Below are 13,323 nucleotides of genomic sequence, written 5' to 3' on the forward strand. Positions count from 1 at the left end.
CAGCACTCTCCAACATTTAGAAGTCAGGCAGAACAGAGGTCAGCAAAGCAGACTGGCAAGGAGCAGCCACTGAGTTTGGGTGGGGATGAACAACAGGCAAGTGTGATATCAAGGAGGCCCAGAGAATAAAGAGTAAAAACAAGATCCCATATGCAACATGCACATAGTAAACACAGCATACATCTTTCTTCCCCTGTGCCTTTTTTCCTCCTTTCAATGAGCACTGAATTGGTAACCTCATTTACCAGAGAAATATTGCTTAGTTATCAGCTTTTATAACTAACAAAGTTCACCTAGTGTTACAATAAGCGGTATTTCTCTTACAAGGTCCCCCTATAAGAGAAATACTTGTAAACAGAAGTTCTTAAGCCTGGGTACACATCCAAATCACTAGAAAGATTTCTTTGAATATAGCAATGACTGGCAGCACATCCCAGAGATTCTAATTTAATTGGTCATGGGTGCAACTCAGGCACCAGAATTTGAATATCGAGTGGCACAGCTCATATAGTAAAGAAAGAACTACCTCTTGATTCTTACCAGATTTCCAAATAATGAGATCCTTACCATTCTCCAATGGTGACCAATCGGTTTTTCATTTCTGGGGGGGGGGGAGAGGAATCACCTTTTGTTTTTCAGTATCATCATATTCACTGCAGCTATTTTCCTTATTTTACTCAAACTGTACCATCTTTGGTCAGTGGGAGCCTCCTAAAAACTGTCTGCCAAGGCTAGGGAACATGAGAGCTTCAAATACACAGACACACAGAGAGACATACGAAAAGGTAAAGGAGAATTAAAGCTAGAACAGGGTGCTTAAAGCTTTGTATTATTACAGAGAATGTCTGTTGAAAAGCAAAAGATTCTCACCAAAAAATATATATATATACATATATATAATTTAAAATATATATATAATAAATATATATATAATTTTAAAATGTATTTTATACATATATCTGTGAGGTGATGGATGTATTAATTAACTAGATGGAGGGAATACTTTCACAATTGACTAATGCATATCAAATCATCACGATGTACACTTTAAATATCTTACAATTTTGTCAATTATACCTCAACAAAGCTGGGGGGAAAAAGCAAAAGATTTTTTAAATTATCAGTATCGACTAACATTATAAAACAGGTTACAAAGGAACTGAAGAAGGAAATTATTTCGTCACCCATCGCAGTGAATGATGTATTATTAGCATCACTATGTCCTGGAAAAATTACCAGAATTTGCCTGTATGCACAACTGTAAGCCACTCACAGTGATAAAGATATAATAGCTTAAGTCTGGTTTGATGAAATTTCTTTTTTCTTCATCAACAATTTAGGCTAGGTTCTTGATTCCAAAACACCTAAAAAGATTGGCTATTTCATGTATAAGGCCTGAAAGAAAATCTGAGTTTTTCAAGCAATACTCTTAACACGGTAAGAAGTCATTCAGACGTGTCACTATTATGAACGAAGCCAATCATGCTGAGCTGCTGGAGACTAGTTGCTGAGGAAAACTTACACTAAATTCATTAACCCATGACAACTAAGTGACTACAAGTACCGTGTTCAAAGTAAACAGAAATACTAGAGTAGGGGAGAAACACGTAGGAAGAAAAAAAAAAACTATGGAGCCTATCTGAAAAGTACAACTATGTAATTTCTAACATACTATACAAATTTGTCCAGACAAGCCACTGCCACACTGGCAAAAAAGGAAATCAGAACAATCACCAAACATGCTGTGTATGACTAATTTTTATTTTCTTCAGTTAAGTAAAGCATTTCTGAGCATGGTGAGTTGAAGCCAATTAGCCATGATAATGCTTAATACCAAATGACTAAGAAGAATCAAAATCACATTTAAAAAAAAAAAAAAAAAAGGACCAGAGAATAGTTGAAAGAATTCCAAAATCCTAGTCCTATAAACACATGTAATGTTTTCCAAACCTTTAATAATGAAAGGTTTCACTACACTTAACAAAATGGCAGCAGCAACTCCCCTTCACACAAACTCTAAATGCACATACAAAGCAAGGGTATATATACAAGACAAAGTGAATAAGGGGAGAAGCTGGGGCGGAAGGTGCTTATCTAGGAATAATCTTTGTACTTTAATTATAAAAGATAAACATTATTAAAAGAAAAAACTATATTTACATTTTAGGAGTATGTTTGATTTTACAAAACTAAAATTTCATAACGAGCTGACATGATCAATTATTTTCATATGACATGAACTTCTTCTCAAGCACAAAACAAACAAGTTTAAGAAATATCAAATGTAACTTAAACCTAAATGACACATCCATGACTTTCATTTATTTCCCATGTCAACTCAATTAGGTCTTACAGACTTCCAGTTTCTAGCCTTTGCCATTACCAACACTCCAATGGACTTTTACCATCTGAATCTTTAGACAGTTGCTCCAGAAGCCACATGAGCAAAAATTGATAATATAAAAATCTGTATTAGATGAGCATCAAAATGATAGTCATGTATTATAAGCCAAAGAATAACATAGGGCTTCCTTGGTGGCGCAGTGGTTAAGAATCCGCCTGTCAATGCAGGGGACACATGTTCGAGCCCTGGTCCGGGAAGATCCCACATGCTGCGGAGCAACTAAGCCCGTGCGCCACAACTAGTAAGCTTGCGCTCTAGAGCCTGCAAGCCACAACTACTGAGCCCTCGTGCCACAACTACTGAAGCCCATGTGCCTAGATCCCATGCTCTGCAACTAGAGAAGCCACCGCAATGAGAAGCCTCCGTACTGCAACAAAGAGTAGCCCCTGCTCGCCGCAACTAGAGAAAACCCGCGTGCAGCAACAAAGACCCTACGCAGCCAAGAATTAAATAAATAAATTTATTTAAAAAAAAAAGAATAACATAATACATGAGCCATTCCGTAGATAGATGATTGATTGACGGATAGAATAAAGAGCAGAAAGCGCTGAAAGTAGAATATCAACTTATAAATTTAGATGGGAAGAGAGAAAAAAACTCATTTTGTAACCCTCATAGTAATAAATGATTCAGGCAAGAAACATTAATGGATACTAAAACTAGTTCTAATGGGGAACAATATATTCATATAGTTCAAAGTATCTCTCCAAAAATTAATCATTAATTGTAAAGGGACAAATAATAAGTTTACGGTAGAGAACCTGGCAAATTCCACCTTAACCAAGTGATGCTAGGTAATTTCATCCATGATGGAACAAACTCTCATCAAGTGTCCCCTGAAGTGATACAGTGACAATTTTATTCTATGTTCACCAAAAACGCATAAACTGAATCTGATCACATCAAACAACCCCCAAATGGGGAACATACTACAAAATAAAATGTTTATACTTTTCAAAAATTTTAGTGCTATAAAAGATAAAGACAGGCTGAGGAAACTAAGTTTCAAGGAGTCATGAAAACTAAATGTAATGCATGATCCTCAATTGGATTCTAAACCAAGGGGGGAGAAAAAGGGCTATGAAGGACATTATTGGGACAATCAGTGAAATCTGAATAGCTGATGGCATCAATATTAAATTTCTGGAACTTGGTAACTGTACTAAGGTTATGTAAATGAGCATCCTTGCTCTTAGGAAATAACACACACTGAAGTTATCTAGGGATACGGCTCCTCTTAAATGGTTCCCCCAAAATAGTGTGTGTGCGTGTGTGCACGCACGTGTGTGTGTATGTAGGAAAAAAGGGAGGAAAGGAGAGAGATGGGGGGAGGGAGACAGATGGAGAGATGGATGATGTACTGATGGGTGGAAAGATACAGAGAAAGCAAATGTGGCAAAATGTTAACTGGTGAATCTGGCTGAAGGGTATACAGGAGTTCTTTACACATACATGTGTGAGAGAAATATATGGGAGTTCTTGTATGTTTTCTGCAAGTTGAAATTTTTCAAAATTAAAAGTTTAAAAAATCTGTGTTTTAGAAAAAGCACCATAAAAAGTCAAGAAAAAGGTCAAAATGGGGAAAATATTTAATTCCTATCACAAGAGGGAAATTTTTTCCTACTTTATAAAAAAGAATAATGAGCTCAAAAAGGATTTCCATTCTAAAAATACAAAATAATTAATACAGGGGAAAAATGATGTAAATATATAGAAAAGTATTTATACTGTATTTACACTGTATGTGTCTGCACTTACATAAGTAGAAACATGTTACCATATACCGGCAGATTGGTAAAGATAAAATAGAACAACAAGCCTCAAGGTTGTTGAGAAACAGGCACTATATTATACACTGCTAGTTAGAATACAAATTGGTATGTTTTTCTGTAGGGGGAATAATACCTTTCAAAAGCAAGCCTAGACATATAGCCTTTGACTGAGCAAAATAGCTTCTAGGAATTTATACTAGCTCACAAAAGTAGTTTATTAAAATGTGTTAACTGATTATATTGTGGAAAATTGGACCAACAAAATCCATCAAGGAATGATTAAATAAAATATGGTAAACTATTACATAGAAAGATCACACAACCACTAAAAAGTTAATTTATTGACATGAAATGATGTCCAATACAAAACTAAACTGGTAGGCTAGGGAATTCCTGGTCCAGAAACTAAAAATACAGCAAGTCAAGCAACATGGCCCAAAAAGAAAAAAAAAAAGGTACAATACACGTAGGTGCAAAATGATCCCATTTATTTCTTTACTTTGTACATATATGTTAAGAAGTCAAATATAATAGATAGTTAGATTATAGTTACACTATCTTCTTATTTAAGCTTTTCAATGTCAAATTTTTTAATATGAAGCAAGCATAACTTTTTTTTTTTTAATTTTATTTTATTTTTGGCTGCGTTGGGTCCCTGTTGTGGTGCACGGGCTTCTCACTGTGGTGGCCTCTCCCGTCGCAGAGCACAGGCTCCAGGCGCCCGGGCCTCAGGAGCTGTGCCTCGCGGGCTCCGGAGCACAGCCTCAGCAGCTGTGGCGCACGGGCCCAGCCGCTCCGAGGCACGTGGGATCCTCCCGGACCAGGGCTCGAACCCGCGTCCCCCGCATCGGCAGGCGGACCCTCAACCACTGCGCCACCAGGGAAGCCCAAGCATAACTTTTATAACACACTTATTTCCATGTGACAGAGTGGAGGAAAAAGAGCGAGAGTCTACTAGGAACTAAGGAAAAGCTTTGCTGGCTGTGAACTTCCCAGGTCTGTCACAGCCAGGCAACACTAGGCACTATACTAGCCCTTCCTTTCCCTATCCTCCATCCCTTTTATTTATTCAGGCTTCATTCTAAAGAATTAACAACTTTAAATGTTTTCACTAAGGACAGTGCGCATTGGGGCTTCCCTGGTGGCGCAGTGGTTGAGAATCTGCCTGCCAGTGCGGGGGACACGGGTTCGAGCCCTGGTCTGGGAAGATCCCACATGCCGCGGAGCTACTAGGCCCGTGAGCCACAACTACTGAGCCTGCACATCTGGAGCCTGTGCTCCGCAACAAGAGAGGCCACGATAGTGAGAGGCCCGCGCACCGCGATGAAGAGTGGCCCCCGCTCGCCGCAACTAGAGAAAGCCCTTGCACAGAAACGAAGACCCAACACAGCCAAAAATAAATTAATTAATTAATTAAAATTCTTCAGCCTAAGAGCATTTATTAAAAAAAAAAAAAAAGACAGTGCGCATTTTAAAAAATTTCTCATCAAGATGATTCTATCGATTATCCCCCACACAAACCATCCAACCACAAAGCAGCCACACCGATGTTGTTTAATATATGAACACAATTGAACTCTCTGGCAAGTGCTTGAAGCCTATGGTAAAAATAAAAGACAAAAAATACAATGCAAACTAATAATCGGATTCCAGACTAATAGATAATAAGAGATAAGAACAGTAATGCAAAGAAAACATTTTGCAACCAGTTACTTTTATACTTAATTTCTAAAGAGTCCAAGCTCACTAGTCAGAAATTTTTTTTACATATTTTCAAATTGCCACCATAAAGTATCACTAAATATATGAAACTACATGTTATTCCCTAAATAGTCCACTCATTCTTTTATGCTTTCTTTTCTTTCTTTCAAAAGTACATATTTCTGTAATTACTGGTGATAGTTGCACAAACCTATGATGAATACACTAAAAACTACTTAATTATACACTTGGTAAGTTTCATGATATGTAAATTATATTATTGTATACACACACACACACACACACTTCTGAAATGATCTCCCTATTACCATGAGACAAAACTCTTAGCTCTGTTAAGATCCTCCTCATCTTCATACACTGAGGGCTGGCAAAGATTTTTTAAATAGAATACAAGAAGCACTAACCATAAAACTGATAAATTAGATTTCATTAAAACTAAAAACTGTTCTTCAAAAGATCCCATTAGGAAAGGTGAAAAGGATAACCAAAGACAGACTGCAATAAGGCATTTACAATATACGTATCTGACAAAGGACTTGTATCTAAAATATATACAAAATTTTATATAATTATAAAAGACAAACCATTCAATAAAATAACAGAAAAGGGCTTGAAATAGGCACCTCACCCAAAAGAGGAACTTCAAATAGCCAAAAGCTCATGAAAATGTGTGCAACATATCATTACTCACCAGGGAAATAAAAATTAAAGCCACAATGGGATACCCCTACACAGACACCAGAATGGCTAAAATTAACAAGATGGCAAATACCAAGATACACAGCAACTAAAACTCTCATTCACTGCTGGTGGTGATGTAAAGTGATAGGACCAATCTGAAAAAGAGTTTGCAGTTGCTAAAGCTAAATATGCCATATTCTATGACTCAGTAATTCCACTCCTAACTATACAACCAAGAGAAATGAAATGAGTACATGTGTGCCATGAGAAGACATGTAGAAGAGTGTGTTTAGGACAGCTTGATTAATCACAGCCAAAGGCTAGAAACCCATGGGCAGAAGAATGGATAAACTATGGTTTATTGGACACTGGAATACTACACAGCAGTTGTTTTTTTGTTTTGTTTTAATTTATTTATTTTTAGCCGTGTTGGGTCTTCGCTTCTGTGAGAGGGCTTTCTCTAGTTGCGGCAAGCGGGGGCCACTCTTCATCACGGTGCGCGGGCCTCCCCCTATCGCGGCCTCTCCCGTTGCGGAGCACAGGCTCCAGACGCGCAGGCTCAGTAATTGTGGCTCACAGGCCCAGTTGCTCCGTGGCATGCGGGATCTTCCCAGACCAGGGCTCGAACCCGCGTCCCCTGCATTGGCAGGCAGACTCTCAACCACTGCGCCACCAGGGAAGCCCTGTTGTTTTTTTTTAATGACTGATACCTACAACAAGGACAAACCTCACTGCTATTTTGTTGAGTGAAAAAAAGCCAGACACAAAAGTTCATACAACTAAGCCAGGATGATAGAAATCGTAACATGGCCTGGGGAAGGAGTAGAAGGATGGAGGGGGACAGACTGGGAAGGGACATTAAGCAACCTGGTTTTACTGAAAATATTCTTCATCAGAATGGTAGTTACACAGGTGCATACAAACATACGAAAGTGCTGAAGTTTAAAGTGCCGAACACTTAAGTGTACTTTAAACACTTTATTGTACATTATATCGTGTTACAACTAAAAACATTTTTCTCAAAGGGACTTGCCTCAAGCATCATCACCGCATCACCTCCTCTCTATAGTCAACTCCCACTCACCTCCTACTACTGTTTTCCAGCCCCATTCGTCACTAATTCATGTTTCCAGAGAACCTTTTGAAGGTCACTATAGTGACCTATATAGTGACATTTCACTACTTAAATCTACTTACATCTGTATAAACCTAAAGATGTAAGTTCCCTGAAGGGCAGAGGCCTGCCTTTCTTACTCACCATGCTTCCCAAATGCCTAGCACATTGCCATGTACTGCAGACATCAATAAATGTTTTTTTTGATTCAAATGATTCCTATGACTTATAGAACAATGCCTCCCTAAATCACACTCCTTAACTTTTGTCTTTTCAAGACATTTTCTTTCCCCCTCTCCAATGGGAATCTTCTGTGGTTTCTAAAAAGAGATCTGGGGGTGGAAAATCCATTTGTACAGGCTGTGAAATTAACCTGAACATCATAATCGACCAGCAACAGAATTGCTGCCTTAAAGAAAAATATATGGAAATACAATGAGAAAGGAAATGATTCTTTTACTTTAACGACAATCTCTTACATTTACTAGCTATATACTGTACAACTCTATGAGGTAACTATTATTACCAATTACATGTTAGATGGGAAGTTCAAAGGTCACATAGTTCAGGGCCAGGATCTGTAGTATGACTACAGGGAAGACTAGGGGGTGAACATTACAGGACCCACATGCCAACAGAAAGGTCAATGAGACTATTTTAAAAAGAACAAAAAACAAGAAATCCAAATGGTTAAACATATGAAAAGATGACCTACTTCATCAATAATAAAGGAAAAGCAAAACTACATCAGGGGAGGGAATTCCCTAACAGTCCAGTGGTCAGGGCCTGGCACTTCCACTGCAGGGGCCTGGGTTTTGATCCCTGATCAGGGAACTAAGATCCCGCAAGCTATGAGGCACGGCCAAAAAATAAAAATAAAAAACTACATCAGGATGCTATTTCTCATCTATTAGATGGGCAAAAACACAAAAGTTTGACAACACCCTCTCAGCAAAGCTGTGAAGAAGGCAGACGCTCTAACATTGCTGATGAGGGCACAACTCCTAGAGAGGGCAGTTTGGCAATATTTATCAAAATTACCAATGCTTATATAGCCTTTGATCTAACCACTCACATCATTTTGGGAATTTCTCCTACATATACAATTACACATGTACAAAATGACATATGTTCAAAGATTTATCACTGAAGTACTATTTGCAATAGCGAAAGACTAAAAACAACCCAAGTATCTATACAAGTTTGGTTAAATAAACTGCTACAGCCACACAATGGAATACTATGAAACTGTTAAAAAAGAGAATATTCTCTATGAACAGATACGAAAAGATCTCTACTAGAAAGTATGTTACAAAATGTACACATACGTACAATAAAAATGTTAACAACAGGGGAAACAGTATAGGACATACAGTAACTCTGCAATCTTTGTAATATTTCTGTAAATCTAAAACTGCTCTAAAATAAAAAGCTTATAAAAAATAAGATACAGACAGTATATAGTTTATTAGATTTTGTGTAAAAGGAAGGAGAATGATCCTACATATGTATCTGCTTGTAGTTTCATAAAGAATTCACTACTAACTAAGAACAATGGTTATATATTTGGGGGAGCGAAAATAAGGAACAAGAAAGGGAGCAAGATTTCTCAATATAAATTTTTTCTTTATAATTTTTAAAAATTGTTAATGATTATCTTTTCCAAAAAATTAAGTAATTTTTAAAAAAACAACTCTACAAGAATTACCTCTTTCTCTAACGAAACCCAAGGGAACTTTCTGGCACAGTATTTATATACCAGCAGACACTGTTAACTTATGAAACTTCTTTAAATACAAACTTTTAATCTCTATGGTATATGCTTTCCATAGTTACAAACCAAAATATTTTAACTTTTAATGAGGATAAAAGGAAAAATGGTTTTTACAGAAAATTGCTCTTTGTACAGATTTCCCCAAATACATCTATTTGACACGGTAATTTACGACTAAGCTCAGTAGCATGACCTCAAAACTGAGTGAAAGGAATCAAATCCCTTAATGTTCTACAATTTTATTTTTTCATATAATAATCAGTACTGTTTGCTAATAAAAAGGCTGAAACCTATGACAGTGAGAAAATATAATTAGAGCACGAGGTATTAACCACAACCAAGCAATTTTAAAGACATACATTCAAGTCACTGGTCTGCACACTAACTGTTTTCAAGACCCTACCTTCACAGTGACTTTTTTCTGGCCTTCAAATTTTAAAAATTGGATTAAATTATCTTTACCTTCATCTATTTTATAAATTCCATGCATCTATGGGAATGTTAAAACAAATGGTTTTTTAAAAAACTTTTAGAAGGGCAAAAGTATGCCCATTAAAAAACATGTTAACTTGAAGTGAAGAAAAAAACTCACATACACTTACTTACCTTAAAAGGTTTGTCTCCACTGTGTGTCAGCATATGCCTCTGTAACCAACTCTGACTGGTTGACGGAGTGTTATATACTTTACAACCTTTCCATAAGCAAACAAATACCTGTTAAAAGAAGAGCCATAATTGTTTTCATCACTTATTTCAACAAGGACTTTTATTCCTTGTAAATTCAAATAAACATGTTGGAAGCCTTCAACTGACAAAGAGACATTTGTTGTACAAGTCAATCAAAATGCTTACTGTAGATAAACTTTCTGAACTTCCAGAATGAGAGGCATAGTTTTAACCCTTCCCCGTTAAGGCTTCTATCCATTCCCTCAATAAGGAACTGATACACCAATCCCAAAGTGCCATTCAGAAGGAAATATATAAAATATTAACAATATAGCCCTAGGAACTAGAACCATGGACCATTATTTACATTTTTTGTATTTACTGCATGAGGGAACAAGCATGTATCAATTGTAAATATCAGGAATATATAAAGGTATAAAGAAGCAATGAAAATAAATCAAAACAGTCAATTGGTGGACACTGATTCAAAGAATGAGTAAACAAGTTATCCAATTACAATCTTTCTGCTCTTGATTTCCTATTCTCAAATGTATACTAATACTACTTATGTTTATATTGTTCTCCTTATTAAAAATGATTTCAAATTATCTTGCTTATGAAGCAAAATCTAATACAGAATGTTAAAATTAATATAGTTGCAAAAGCAATGTCATGAGATACTCTATCATCATAACAGATCCACATTCTTGGGTTCAGGCAACTGAGTATGACTGGGTTAACAACTAACAACGTAATCTTTTTCCTACCATGGAGATATCAATTTTTTGACCGATTCTATTTTTATCAAACTGAACACTGAAAACTGCTCCCCATCATCAGTAAAAGAAGTATGAATCTACTGTAACCACTACCTTCAAAAAACCATATATAGGCTCTGTTCTTTTCTAAGGTTAGAACAATTATAAATAGAGCCACACTCTGAAGATTATAATGTACTGCCTATAGAACGGAACAAAGATACACACAGGACTGAGGAAACAATCATTAAACAGTAAGTGTAAAATAAAATTTTTTAGAAGTCTAGAAAAACAGTCTAAAGTAACTGAGATCAATTTTTACTCAAAATCATTTTACAACAAGACAACACTGCTACTGCTGTTTGATATGCTTAACGAATGTTATCGCATATCTTGATTCTACAACAGATTTGCTGGTTTCTTTTAGTTAAGCAGATATTGTAAGTCATAACATTTCCTCCTTGGTACTTAAAATTCCTGACCCTAATACATGTTTATAAAATGATTCCTAGAGTTCCCAGAATTAAAAGCTACTTTTTAAATGAATGTAGACAAAAATTTCTTTAGGTAAACTGTAAAACCCACTGCAAAATAATACAATGCAACCTGTAAAAGTCTAATAAGCATGCATAAGGAAAATTCCATTACTATTAGTAAAGTAAAACCAGTCAAATATACTCTAAATACAGAGCCAGGAAGCAGTATAATTTACATGCTCAAAGGGAGTGAAAAAAAGCCTACTTTTACTAATTAGATTCCTTCTGCAGTAAAATGATACAAAAAAGATTTTATATTAAATAAGAGAGACACAATCTAAAGTCAGGAAGGGGTTGAATGGATGATCTCATGGTTCCTTTAAGCTCTTAGGAAAAAACTAGCTCAGTTTTTCACAAAATGTGAACATGTAAAAGAGAAGCAAATGTCTTTTATAATTATTTTGTCTCAAATCAGTCTGCTCTTTCAAGATCTGCCTAAAATGAAGGCTATAATTTTGTATCCTATAATTTTTAGCCACAGTAAATGTGCTAACATTTTCAATTTCCTCTGTTAAAAGGTATTTAATAAACAGAGGACAAAATATTCAATAAACTGTCCAAATACAAGAATAAAATATTTCTCATTTCTTGCAAAAGATATGACCAACTTCATGTTGTGTCCAGGAGATACCAGATTGGCAATCAAAACACAAAGTAACCTCCTAAGATTGATTCCACTTCCTAGCAGCATTCAGATTTAACCATGAGAGTCTAAAAGTATCATTTTAAATAACATAGAAGTAACTCATTCCAGTCTTTGAATAATAATCTTATTATCCCCCCCTCCTCAAAATCTCCCTCTGGCCCTCTTCCCTCCAACACACCAAAGAACATATACAAAAGTAAACTTAATAAAGTGACACATGTAAAAGCACCCCTGCATCAAGAAACATGAACAGATTTCTTTCTGGCAACTGTTTTTAAAGTAAGAAGCAGTTAAGACAGAAGAAAACAGAACACTAATGGATCTTACAGAACCACTGAAATCCTACAAGATGAAGTTCCCTGCCTACCAAGACTTATGTTAAGAGGACACAGGGGTCTGAAATTTGATTAGTAAAACAGCTCAGCCTAGTTTCTGAAATCCAGTCATGCACGGAAGTATGAGCCGAAGAACACAATTCTATTTTACTTAACAAAAAAGGTTAAATTTTTCTTCCTTTTTATTTTTTTTTATAAATTTATTTATTTTTGGCTGCGTCGGGTCTTCGTTGCTGCGTGCGGGCTTTCTCTAGTTGCAGCGAGCGGGGGCTACTCTTCGTTGCGGTGCGGAGGCTTCTCATTGCTGTGGCTTCTCTTGTTGCGGAGCACGGGCTCTAGGCACATGGGCTCAGTAGTTGTGGCACACAGGCTTAGCTGCTCGCTGGCATGTGGGATCTTCCCGGACCGGGGCTCGAACCTGTGTCCCCTGCATTGGCAGCCGGATTCTTAACCACTGCGCCACCAGGGAAGTCCCTGTTTTTATTTTTTAAATACAAGAAAGTACTCTCATGATTCTTTTTAAAAAAGGTATATTCATAAAAGGTGTTTAAATGGTAAGTTTAACTTTTAATGTAGAATTAAGTGTCTACCCACTTTGAAAGGGTCAGGAAAACCTAAACTCCACCTGATTTCATCCTTCAAATATAAAGTCCACATGACATGGCAACATAAACAGCTTACAGGAAGGTAAAGAAGTTTCTAAGCTGTTATATGACAGTTTTGTTTTTCCCAGGGCGAAGATTAGAGTGGGATGACAAAAACAACAGGAATTAATATAGTATTTAGATCTTACTAACTTACTGCTCCAGAAAAATTGTCATCTTTCAGTAATTAGAAACATAAAATCCTGCAGAATTACCAATAATTTCCTCATTTGTTTCTGTTCCATTATGACAGTTTAACACTTGGAGTAGA

The 13,323-nt window shown here is 36.4% G+C and overlaps 1 protein-coding gene across 4 annotated transcripts in view; it reads right to left on the bottom strand.

Annotated features, from left to right (window-relative positions):
* The window catches only part of AEBP2 (AE binding protein 2), a 78,340-nt gene that overhangs the window by 40,317 nt on the left and 24,700 nt on the right, over positions 1-13,323 (bottom strand). For 3 of the 4 annotated variants that reach the window (XM_082421092.1, XM_082421090.1, XM_082421091.1), the window contains exon 3: positions 10,074-10,181. In XM_082421092.1, coding sequence (XP_082277218.1) covers positions 10,074-10,181 — 108 coding nt within the window. Of the gene's footprint in view, positions 1-1,227; positions 7,290-10,073; positions 10,182-13,323 lie in introns of those variants that run through there. The other variant, XM_082421093.1, reaches the window with a different exon arrangement.

The sequence above is a fragment of the Balaenoptera physalus genome (genome assembly GCF_965194825.1).
Source record: "Balaenoptera physalus genome assembly, chromosome: 13".
Classification (NCBI taxonomy): Eukaryota; Metazoa; Chordata; class Mammalia; order Artiodactyla; family Balaenopteridae; genus Balaenoptera; species Balaenoptera physalus.